This window comes from Streptopelia decaocto (genome assembly GCF_964273445.1).
Source record: "Streptopelia decaocto genome assembly, chromosome: 14".
Lineage (NCBI taxonomy): Eukaryota > Metazoa > Chordata > Aves > Columbiformes > Columbidae > Streptopelia > Streptopelia decaocto.
Window position 1 is genome coordinate 6,496,649 of NC_138669.1, and position 11,164 is coordinate 6,507,812.

Below are 11,164 nucleotides of genomic sequence, written 5' to 3' on the forward strand. Positions count from 1 at the left end.
TGCAGGAAGCGAGCTGCGGTGTGCGCTGCGCGGCGGCTGCTCAGCCCTCTGCTGAAGAGGAGCGGGAGAGCTCGGATCGGGATGTTTGAAATGTTCGGGAACTCCTGATGAGGAGTCGCTCTGCGGGTAAAGGCAACGGAATTCTCCAGGTTGGCTGGCAAGGAAGAGACATGACCGGATTCCGCTTCTTCGTACTCATCACCTTTTGAGCTTCTGCAAAGTAAGTGGTGGTGGCAAACTTGAGTGTCTGCAACTAAACCAGGGGATGAAAAAATACTTTAAACCCCTGGATCTATATAGAAAGGGCAGCATTGTTGGGAATGCTGCTGCGGCTGTGCGGGCAGGATTCCTGCGCTGCCGTGGGGAAGCATCGGCCGCGTTAAATGTTGTTGGCTGCCAGATTTGTGCCGTTTAATGCTTTGTGGCTCTGGAGGCATCTGGCCTGAAGAAGGAAGAAAAGGTGCTTGATCCTGGCAATGCTGCTGGGGACCCGTGGCTTGAACCTAGAGGCTGAGTGGGAACCGGTTACTTTCCTGGTGAATGAATTGCCGAGTTCGGAGGTGCAGAGCATTGGTTTTTCAACAGAAAGATTTCCAGTTGTCTTGTGGGAGGGGGAGTAGATTTTTTTTGTTTGCATGTGGAACAGCCCTTGCGGAACTGCAGCACTCCTGGCTGCAGGTGAGGAGGCTTGAGAGAGCGTGGCTGTTGAAACACTGTCTTCGGTAAACCTGAAATGATGTAGAAGTGCTGAATTTGTGGCGAGAAACCCACTATGGTAGGCAGGCGATTGTGGAGAAAACCTGCATTTTCTTAATCCCCCCTCCTGGATTTTGGAACCTGGCTGCCCGGGGTCCTGCTGGGCCGCTGTCCTGCTGCCGGTGGGCTCTGCTGAAAAGCTCTTTTAGCTGACAAGGGCATTTCTCTGCCCCAGCGAGTGCATTTCCAGCTATCACGGAAGGGCGGGAAGAATAAAAAATGCTGAAACGATTTCAGCCTCGGCCAAAGCCACACGGTGTGAACAGGCGGGTCCATTGCCTTAAGGCTTTAAAATTATATTTTCTCAGAAACCAGTCCAGCATACGAGTGGCCATCAGGACCGCCACTAGAAGCGTGTGTCCAACTTTTGTGACGTTTGGGTCTGGTGTTCAGAAATATAGTTGCTCCTTCCTAAACAAAACACCTCCCGAGGAGTTTGGCGATGAAATCTGCCTCTCCTGCTGTAGAAATGTGAGTCAAGTGGGTGAGATCTTGTGCCTGCTCCATGTTTGAAATAGTCTTAAAATGTACTAATTGCATCCCATGGTGTGGGGCAGGTTCGGTGCTGTTAACTGACTGTTATGGGGTTTTCGCTTTTCATCACTTTGAAAAGAAAAAAAGCTCCACTTCTGCTTCTTGGGGCTTCTTTTGGTGCAACTCCCCAGGGTACCCGAGCTGTGTTTGCTGCAGCCGTGCTCACAGTCGCTGGTGGAAATCAGCTTGCAAATACATTTTTAGTAGTTTCACAGGCTCTTCTCTGTGTGTGGTTTTATCTGGGTAGATTAATCAGGGCCCAGGCGCTGGCAGCAGCGCTCCATTTTACACTGGATTTAATCTTGCTCTCATCAAACCCAGCTGAGAAAACTTGTGCCTTCTGTAGGAGTCACAAGCGCGTTGTGTTTGTCACGCCCGTGCTGGTGTCGCGACGGGGAGTCGTCCCCTCCTGGGGCTGTGGGTGTCACACGCTCTCGTCTTCAAAGCCGCCTTGGTTTGTGGGGCGGCACGTTACAAAATGCCGTCTGCCAAGTCTCCTGCCCCAGAGAAGAACCCATGGCCAGCAGATAGATGACTTTATTGGCAGGAAATGCAGGTGTACCCGTCAGAAGGTCTGTTGGACACTTTCCCTTGCAGACAGCCCCGTCCTGCCCGAGTGGCTTCAGGTGCTGGGTTCTCATCTCAAATTGGTAATTCTGAGAGAATCAACGTGTCCCCAGAGCAGCTTCTCCCAGGGGCTGCTGAGCCCAAGAGAGCTGCACCGGGAATTCGTCCACGTCAAAAACCCAGGAGCAGCCCCATACCCCCTGCACGAAAGTAGGTCAGAAGAATTTCTCTATATTAATAGAGAAGTCTCTCCATTCTTCAATCTTAAAAATTCAGGGGTGTAAAATCCACCCGGTGTGGGATGAGCTGCCCCGTGTGCTCCTGCCTCTGTGCTCTGAAGGCTCAGTTTGATTCCAACATAACGCCGTCTCGCAGCTGTCACACCCCATCAGAGCTCAGTCTGCCGGACCCCGAGCTGCTCGGTTCTGCCCCAAACAGCCACCTCTGCACCCCACGATCCCCTCACGCTAATGAGCTGAACGAGTTCAGCAAGGACCAGCTAAAGCAACAGCCCGTGTTGCAGGTAGTCTGTGTAATTAATGTGTGCGCAGACAGAAAAGCAGTTGTCTAATTAAAACATCTTTGGAGAGGAAACAGCCTTCCCTTCCCAGCTCTGATCTCAGCCAGTCTGTCCAGCCCGGTTAGTCCCCACAACCTCTCTGTCTCACTTTCCATGTTGAAATACTTGCTCTCTGGGGGTTCAGACTTCAGTCAGGGAAGTTTCCAAAGCTGTGGGAAGTTCTCGGATAAAAAGGTGCGACAAGTGGGCACAGACTTGCTGGTTATTGGGGAAAGATGCGCCAAAGCCACTGCATTGGGGTGCGGGGGAGCGAGCCCGGCGCCCCGATGGGCACAGAGCGCCCGCTCGCCCCACGGCTGCTGTAGCACCCGAGGCTCCGCCGGGCAGGGCAGCTCCTCGCCAGAGCTCAGCTCATCTTTGTCACCCGGACTAAGAGATGTGAGCAGGTGAGTAAGCGGCGCTCGGTGCTGCGGGGTGTCGGTGCCAGCCCTGTCCTGCCTTAGGACTCTGCCGCTGGCCCCGTCTGCATCGGTTACCGCGGCTTCTTCAGCTTGTCCCCAGGCTGGGACCAGCCTGCGTCCCCCTTTGTCTCTGACGTTTTCCGGACGCTGGTGCAGATCTCCAGTAGCACAGCCTTTTTGGGGAGCGGGGCGTGCACAGAGCCGGGAGCAGCAGCCGCCGTCTTGACGCTGGTGCAGGTGAAGTGGGGCCGGGTTTTGCTCTGGATTTGCAGCACGCTGAGGGCTGAGCGGGTACAAGGATGATGGGGTGGGGCGTCACCAGAGCCCCCCAGGAAAGGCGTGGGATGCTGATGGGCTGGGAGCGGCATCTCTCTGTGTCGGGCTCCCCAGCACCTCTGCGCCGCTTGCTCTGGCCTTGCTGTGGCTGCTGTTTGCAGGGAAGGACCTTTTTCCTTGAACAAGGCACAGGTAGGGGACTGGCTTTGGGCAAGGCACGGCTTTTCTTTAGGCAGAGGAAAGCGGTTGAAAAGTCAGGCATTTTTTGCTCTTTGTCGCAGCACCAAGTGGCTGCAGAACCAGGGTTGTGGTGGCAGAACTGGTGCTTGGTTGTGATCCTGGATTGTGATGGGATGCTGTCGGGAGCGACCCGGGTTCCTGTGAGAGCAGAAGTTATAGTGGTGGGGTTTGCAGGGCTGGGCTCGGCCCACGGGACATCGCCGTGCAAATGGGGACAGCGGTGACGGCATCGCCGTCGCTCCCACCCGGGATTTTCTCCCCAGTGGTTCCACAGGTCTCATGACGCAGAGTTTGGGGCCAAACCCATGGGGCTCAGAGGGAGAGAGGGCGAGACCCTCAGCAGGACCATGTCCTGGTGCGGGGTGTGGAGCCTGGGGCGCGAGGAGGAGGAGGGAGGGGGGACGGCTGTGAGGCTGAAGCTCGCCCTGTTTCCGGGAAGCTGAGTCATCTGTTTGCCCATCCAATCTGGGCCACCCCACAGCCAGTGCTGGGGAGCAGTGCCACCCCCATCCCACAGCCCAGGACAATGTCCTGAGGTCCCCAGAAAGCAAACTGGCACTTTTGGGGTGTCCCCAGATGGTTTTCAGGGCCCCTGGGGTATCTTCTTTTCAACATCTCAGTTTCAGCTTGGGAGCGTGAGTCCTGTTAGGTTGTTGCTTTTTTTCTAAAGGAACCAAAACTGGGGATTTCTCCCTGTGGATGGCAGAGCACCTGCTATGGGGCAGACCTGCAGAGCTGTCACAGTGACCCTGGGGAGGGCAGTGAGGGCCAGAAAATGGGACCCTGCTGCACATGCCCCCCAGAGCATCCGGAGAGCCCCCCAGCCCAGGGGCTGCGCTGTGGGGGTCCCAGCAAGCCCTGGGGACCACAGAGCACCAACTTGTGCCATAGTGAGCCCAGTAGCCCCTCGCTGCACCCCCACTCCTGTTTTCTCTCCGCAGAGCTCAGTCCCACAGCGGTGTTGGACACATCTCCCCCATGGCTGGGGGTGGGGGGCTGGCACAGAGCCCCCTCCTCCCCGCCGGCGCTGCCCTGGCCCTGCTCGGCCTCCTGGTCTACCTGGGTGCCCTGTGCACTGCCTGCAGACGGTATGTGCTGCCTGCACATAGTATGTGCTGCCCGCCGCCCCTCTGCTTCCCCTCCTGGCGCTGGGGACGCTCAGTGGCATTGGGGACTGCACAGGGAGACCCCGCCTGTGTCCATCCTGAGCTGGGACCGCTGGCATCTGCTGCTCTGCTCGTCCCGAACCTCCAGCTGCAGCCCCAACACAACCCTGCCTGGGCTGACCCTGCGCCCCTGGGCCCCCCCAGTATCCTCCTGTACCCAAAGGAGCTGGTCCCAGCTGGGGACAGGGACATGGCCTCACAGGGGCAGCTGTGGGAAGGATGGGGATGCCAGGGGTGATGCTGGGGCGATGCCAGTGGTGCCTGGCACAGCTCAGGGGGTGCAGAATGCAGTCGAGACCCCCCCACCCTCCTGCAGGGCTGGCAAAGGAGCAGGGTGGTGGGTTTGGGGGTGCTGCTGCTCTGGTGAGGGGCACATGGCGATGCCCATCCTGGCCAGGTCAGGGTCCTGGGGTGTCCATTCCCCAGCTTGGCTCAGCTCCACTTCTCCCTGCAGCAAGGGCAGGAGGAAGAAGGTCCCTCCGGATGGGGTGAAGCTGGTGGACGAGGTAAGTGCCTGCTGGGGGGGCAGGATCAGCTGGGGAGCTGCCGGCAGCAATGCTGAGGATGCTCGTTCCCCTGTCGCAGTCCCTGCTCAGGCAGACGCAACTGCGCTCGCTCAGCAAGTCGGACACAAAGCTGCACGAGCTGTACCGGGTGAAGGGGAGGAATGGTGGTGAGTGGCCATTGAGCTGGGGGGGTGGGGGGAACCAGTGGGGACTGGTGATCCTTGGCGGGCACCTGCAGTCCCCACATCACCCGGCGAGCGCATCCCAGCGTGCACACCTGTGCCACGGTGCCCGCACGGGCTGGTCCTTGCTGCATCCCCCATGTCCCCCTGTCTCCCCGCAGCCCAGCGGCCGGCCAGCCTGGATTTCCCCTGTCCCACGGCCCCCCCGGCCACCGGCTCCCTGCACAGCTCTGGCGTCAGCGTCCTCCTGCACCGCGAGCTGCCCCAGATCCCCATCCCCGAGTCCCCGGTTACCTCCCCAGCCCCTGACCAGACCTACTCCAACCTGCTCTTCACCCCGCCAAGGAAGCTGGTGCCTGACACCGTGTACGAGTGCCTGGCGGTGGGGGGGGAGGATGCCCCGGTGCCCCCCATGCCCACTGGCACCCAGGGATCCCGTCCACGTGCCGGGCGTGGGGCGGCCGATTACGCCTGTGTCCACAAGGTGAAGAAGACGGTGCCTGCAGAGGAGCAGGACGGGGCCGCGGCGGGAGCCCCTGCAGCCCCTCAGTGCTGGGGCGGCACAGGCGATGCCCCCCAGGCAAAGGTATGGCTCTTGGGGGGCAGGGATGGGCATGGCACCGGTGCTGCAATCGCTGGATGGGACAATGGGGGACCACAGGATGTCCATGTTTGGAGCAGAGTGTAAATCAGGCTGTTGCGTTTCCAGATGAGCTTTTTGGGGCCAGGATGGAGCTGAGACCCCAAGGGCAAGTGATGCCCACAGTGCTGGTCTCTGTGCCCTTCGAAAGGCTCACCAAGTCACACAAGAAATGGGATCCCCAGTGGAAAATCCACTGCTGAGACCCTGCTGGGGGCTGTGGAAAGCCGGGGGGAAAAGGGCATGGGGATACCACACAGTGGGCAAGGATTGTCCCTGAACCCCAACCCTCCTTTTGCAGCTGGAAGACATGTACTCGACAGTGTGCAAAGCCACCAAGAAGAAAACCCAGGTCCCGCCGTCATCCCCGAGGGCTGCGAGGGAGTTGGGGGCTGGGTGGCCACCCCCGCAGCGGGAGGAGGGTGCTTCGGGTGGGTGCTGGTCCCCAGCAGCCCCCCCAGACCCCTGCTACGAGTCCATCAGCGATAGAGCCTGGACTGCTCAGGGCCGCGGCCCCGACCCGGACTATGAGACCGTGGACGTTAACTGGAAAAAGGCGGCGAAACGGGACAAGCCCGGGAAGTCCTGCACCCCCGAGAACCTGTACGAAAGTGTGGGTGATGTTTGGGCGGGGGAGTCCCGGCGAGCGTCCACCAGGACAGCAGCCAATGGGCTGGAGGTTTATATCACCAACCTATAGCATCCCCTGGAGCGGGGTCTGTGTCCCAGGGGGTCCCATTTAAGTTTATATCGCCAAACCACAGCATCCCCTGGAGTGGGGTCTGTGCCCTGCGGTGGTCCCACCCCACTGGCTTTCCCAGGGGTTGAGCCCCTGGGGCCGGGCACACATGAGCCCAGCACCTGTTGGGGTGGCTGTGGCGCTGTAAGTGCTTTTTGTATATATTTTATGTTACTTTTCTTTAAGTGTCCTTGTCCCGTCCCCAGTGCCAGCAGGTTCACACCAGGATGCCCTGAGATGGGCAGTTTTTGGGTGCTGGTGCCACACAGGAGTCCAGAGGGACAGGGCTGGCACTGCCACTGGGATGGGAATGGGGTTGGAACTGGTTCTGTTTTGGGGTGGTGGTGGCAGGGCTGTGGGCAGGTCCCTCTCAGCAGGTTTATGCCATGAGTGAGGGTCTCTGCCTTGGGGGGAGCTGGGCCCCATCCAGCCCCCAAAAGCCTTGAACAGCTTTGCTCCCATCACTGAATGTCCCTGGTAATGGGGACCAGGGACCAGCCCTGTGTCTTGGTGTGAGGCCGCTCCCGCCCCCATCACCCCCTCCCGCCTTTGGGACACATGCAAGGGTGCCTCTGTGAGCAGCCATCCCCCAAACACCATTAAAAGGCTGAGAGGGGATTATTATCCTTGTCAGGACAAAACTCTATCTTAGACTGGATCTAAACCCCCAGTTCTGGTGGCAGGTGCTGCTGCTGCAAGGCAGCAGTGCTGGGAGAGCGATTCTGGTGCAGCGGAACTGTGAGTGGCTGCACCCGCCTGCGTGGATGGTTTTGCACCTCGGAGCTGGGGATGTGTAACCAGCAAGAGCTGCTGAAATGGGGTGGCTCATCCTGGAGCTCTGTGCAGCGACAGAGTCGGAGCTGGGTAGGTTTGCACGGCGCTTGCTGCTCGCTCGCCTCTGTGTCACTCCCAGGGGTGCTGCAGCCTTAACGGGTGCTGAAAACGCTCGGGAGAGCTGGATGTGCACCCAGAGCCATCGGACCCTGGGGAGGCTCAGACTTTCCTCTTCTCCCCACTAAGAGTTCATCATCCCTGCCCCGAGGGGTGCTCGGTGGCCCCCAGGCGATGCACCTGGGGGTGAGATGTGAAGGCACAGGGATGCGGGTGCTGCGCTGAGGGTGGCCCCAGTTGCAGTGCAGCCCCTCGGGGCGCAGCACAGCCGCTTCCCATGGGTCTGGCTGAAGCTGCTCGGCCTCCCGGTGCTCTGGTGCTCGCCGGAGCTGGCTGCGCCATGCGGCAGGCAGGCAGGAAGCCACGTGCCTTCCTTCGGCAGCTTTGCCTCTCCATTGATGCAGGCAAAGAGATTAAAAACATAACCAAGGTGCTCAGCAAAACCCACTGCAGGCTGAAGATGTTAAAGCTGGGAGGCAGCTCAGGCGCTCATGCTGCTTTGTCAGTCTCACACTCGATGCCAAACCACAGCCGCTCGAGATAGAGGAGCAGCCCCGGCAACTGCTCCCATCCCCCTGCCAGATAAGGGCCCCGATAGACAATGTCGTGGGGCCGCTGGTCCCCGTGCTGTCACACTCCTCCTGCTCCCCTTGCTCTGCTCCAGCCGCATCCTTCCCCTGCTCCCTGTCTCTACCACCCCATCCCAGGGCCACATCCCTCCTGCACCACCCGAATCCCTGTGGAGCTGCTTTGGGGCTGCTCTGGCCTCGTGCAGGATCATCGTGTCATTGTGGAACCAAAGCTGCATCACTCCTGGGGCAAAATGGACCCTGCGCTGCCTGGGGGTTGGGATGTGGATACCACTGTGCTGCTTTCTGTGTGGAAAGGCAGGCTCAGCACACCACGAGGCTGCCCCCGTGCCAGGGACACTTCTGCTCTCACTGAGCTGGGGGTGGCCAAAGCATCTCCCAAATCTGCCCCAACAGCAGCAGAAAAGTGCTGTGTGTAGGGCTGCCCGCTTGCCTGGGATTCCTGTGCTGCCCACAGGGCTCAGCAGAGCCAGACTCACATTTAAATGAGAGAAAACTGCCCAGTCCTCGGGGCGATGGAAAATGTGCCCAGAGCCCTGGCTGGAGGCTCAGAAACTGCATGGTGAATGAAGGATCCATCCTGGAGCATCACTTGGAGTCTTGTGGTCCGGCCAGGAAGATTGGGGCCAGTGTCGGAGCAAGAGGAACAGGTAGGGCTGGGAGCACCCCTCTTCGTCCCTGGAACAGCAGGTGCTGGGGCCCCCAGGCTACAGGGTCCCTGCTCCTCCCCACCGACTGGGAGCCCATGTGGGGCCCTGCTACCCGTCACGCTGCGAGGGGACGGTGCTGCGAGGGGACAGAGCAGATGGAGGACGGTGCTGCAAGGGGCCATTCCTACAAGGGGGAGCGAGCAGAAGCCCAGCGCACACTGTCTGGTGCTGCGCTCTGCAGGGTGCTGCACAGTGCTGCATTATTTATTGCACGCTGCATGGTGTTGCACACTGCATGGTGTTGCACACTGCATGGCACGCTGCATGCTGCTGTACAGTGCTGTACACCATTCTGCACACTATACGGTGCTGCAGACTATGGGGATCCACACCCTGTATGGCTCTGCACCCCAAATGGCTCTGCACGCTCTATGGCCGCGTGCAGCACAGGGATCTGCACCCAAATGGCTCCGCACCCCATGTGGCTCCGTCCCCTGTACAGTCCCATACCCTGTGCAGTGTCGCACCCCATTTGGCCCTGCTCCCCTTATGGCCCTGCAGCTCTGCACCCCCGAGCAGGCAGCTTCGCAATCACAGAATCATAGAATGTCCTGAGTTGAAAGGGACCCAAAAGAATAATCAAATCCAATTCCTGTCCCTACACAGGGCAACCCCAAAATTCACACCAGGCAGGATGGGCAAGGCCCCAGCTCCCTCTGCAGCATCACCGGCCAGGGTGTCCAGGTACCACAGGGGCGTCTCCCAGGGGTGTCACGCTGCAGAGCCCCCCAGGCCGGGCAGGGGTCGGGCTGGCGGCACCGGAGCCGTGTGCGAGGGGCGGGCGATGCTGGCGGCAGTTGCACAACTCTGGAGCTGCTGAAGCCGCCAGCTCAGCGCTTCGACCGGCGTTAACGATTAAACCGGAGCGGGGGGCGGCCGGCGGAGCCACCGCCCGGGTCCCGGTTCTCACCACGCCGGGGGAGCAAGAGGCGCCGGTGATTAACTCCTCCAGGACCGCGGGGCCAGAGCTGCGGGGTGGGGATGAAGGCGGCTCCGCGCTCCTCCTCCCCCGCGGCCCCGCCAGCCGCCGGGGATGCTCCCGGTCCCCGGCAGCACTGGCACAGCCGGGGCAGGTTTGGGAACCCGCGGGTGCCCCGGCTGCTCCCCCCGCAGGGTGCAAGGGGACCCGGGGTGGCCGTGCCGTGGTGACACCCGCTCTCTGGCCGGGCACGTCGGGGCGGGTTTTTTTCACGCTTACGAAAGTGCCCGGGCCCGGTGCAGGGCCGAGGTGGCATCTCCAGCCACCCCCGAGGGCAGGGGACAAGGGGTGGCCGAGCGCCGCGGGACTCCTGGGGGGACCAGCCCCCCCAGGGCGGGGGATTCCCGGGACGCCGGCCCCAGCACCCCCGGGGCCCGGACCGCGGGAATCCCCAGCCCGGGGCTGCCGGGGGGACAGGCCGGGGGGGCAGACAGACAGACAGCCACACGGACTCTGTCCCGGCCTTCGGGCTGCGGGTCGGTGAAGCAAACAGCAGCGGGGCCCGGGGCGGGCGGGGAGCGGAGGATAGGGGGGGCAGCCGGGGCACTGCGGTCCCCCCAACACCCGGTACCCCGAACACGCGGTACCCCGATCTCCCCGGTCCCCCCACCCAGTCCTGCCGTCCTCGGTGGCTTTTGGCAGGACTGACCCAACCCGTGCGGGGCCGGGGATCCTTTTCCCTCTGGGAACTACTCTCCCACCCCCAAAATTCCAGCTATTCCCCCGGCAAAGACGGTGTAACTATCGGGGAGCCCTATAGCTGGTGGGTGAGCCCTATAACTTCTAAAACTCTGGGGGGACCCCTATCGCTTTTGGGGTGCATAACTTTGTAGGGAGCCGTGCAGCTTCTGGAGAACCCCCATGACTTCTGGAAAGCCCAGTAATTTATGGGAGGGGCGCAACCTTAGGGGGAACCCCACAAGTTACAATGCTGTAAGTTTCAACCCTGTGACTTTGAAGGAGTCGCAGAAGTTTTGGGGATCCTCCGAGCTCGCGGAAGGCCCGTACTTTCGGGGCGAACCCTTAATTCCGCCCTATAATAATAAAACCAGAACTTTTGGGGGACACTCTGCAACTTTCGGGGAGCCCCGACTTTGGCGGGGGGGGCGGGAAGCGACTTTACCGCCAGTCTCCGAGCCCCAAAACTAACGGGGGGGCCTGAACAGCCGGTTCAGAGGGTGGGGAATGGAGCTGGGGGGGGTCGGGTTTGGGGGGCCCCGCGGGCAGCGCGCGGGCCGGCGGGAGGGCGGGGCGCGCGAAGATGGCCGCTGCCGGCGGGGGCGTGTCCGGGCGGGGGCGTGTCCGGGCAGGGGCGTGTCGCGGCGCGTAAAGTGGCAGCGCGACGGAGCCAATAAGAAGCGGAGAAAGCGGCGGTCGCGTTCCAACCCGGGCGTCTCGACCAATGGC

The 11,164-nt window shown here is 61.0% G+C and overlaps 1 protein-coding gene across 1 annotated transcript; it reads left to right on the forward strand.

Moving 5' to 3' along the window:
- The first annotated feature begins 69 nt into the window (after positions 1 to 69).
- LIME1 (Lck interacting transmembrane adaptor 1) lies at positions 70 to 7,483 on the forward strand. Its single transcript, XM_082065474.1, has 6 exons — positions 70 to 220; positions 4,296 to 4,442; positions 4,975 to 5,026; positions 5,106 to 5,193; positions 5,370 to 5,794; positions 6,150 to 7,483. Exons 2-6 carry the CDS (start codon positions 4,333 to 4,335, stop codon positions 6,546 to 6,548), a joined length of 1,074 nt encoding a protein of 357 aa, XP_081921600.1. The 5' UTR covers positions 70 to 220; positions 4,296 to 4,332; the 3' UTR covers positions 6,549 to 7,483.
- The last annotated feature ends 3,681 nt before the right edge of the window (positions 7,484 to 11,164 follow it).

Excerpts from the sequence above, each read along its gene's own strand:
- LIME1 (XM_082065474.1), top strand. The coding sequence starts at position 4,333 with ATGGCTGGGGGTGGGGGGCTGGCACAGAGCCCCCTCCTCCCCGCCGGC. Across the intron at positions 4,443-4,974 it reads CTGTGCACTGCCTGCAGACG|CAAGGGCAGGAGGAAGAAGG; the intron begins GTATGTGCTGCC and ends TTCTCCCTGCAG. Across the intron at positions 5,194-5,369 it reads GGTGAAGGGGAGGAATGGTG|CCCAGCGGCCGGCCAGCCTG; the intron begins GTGAGTGGCCAT and ends GTCTCCCCGCAG.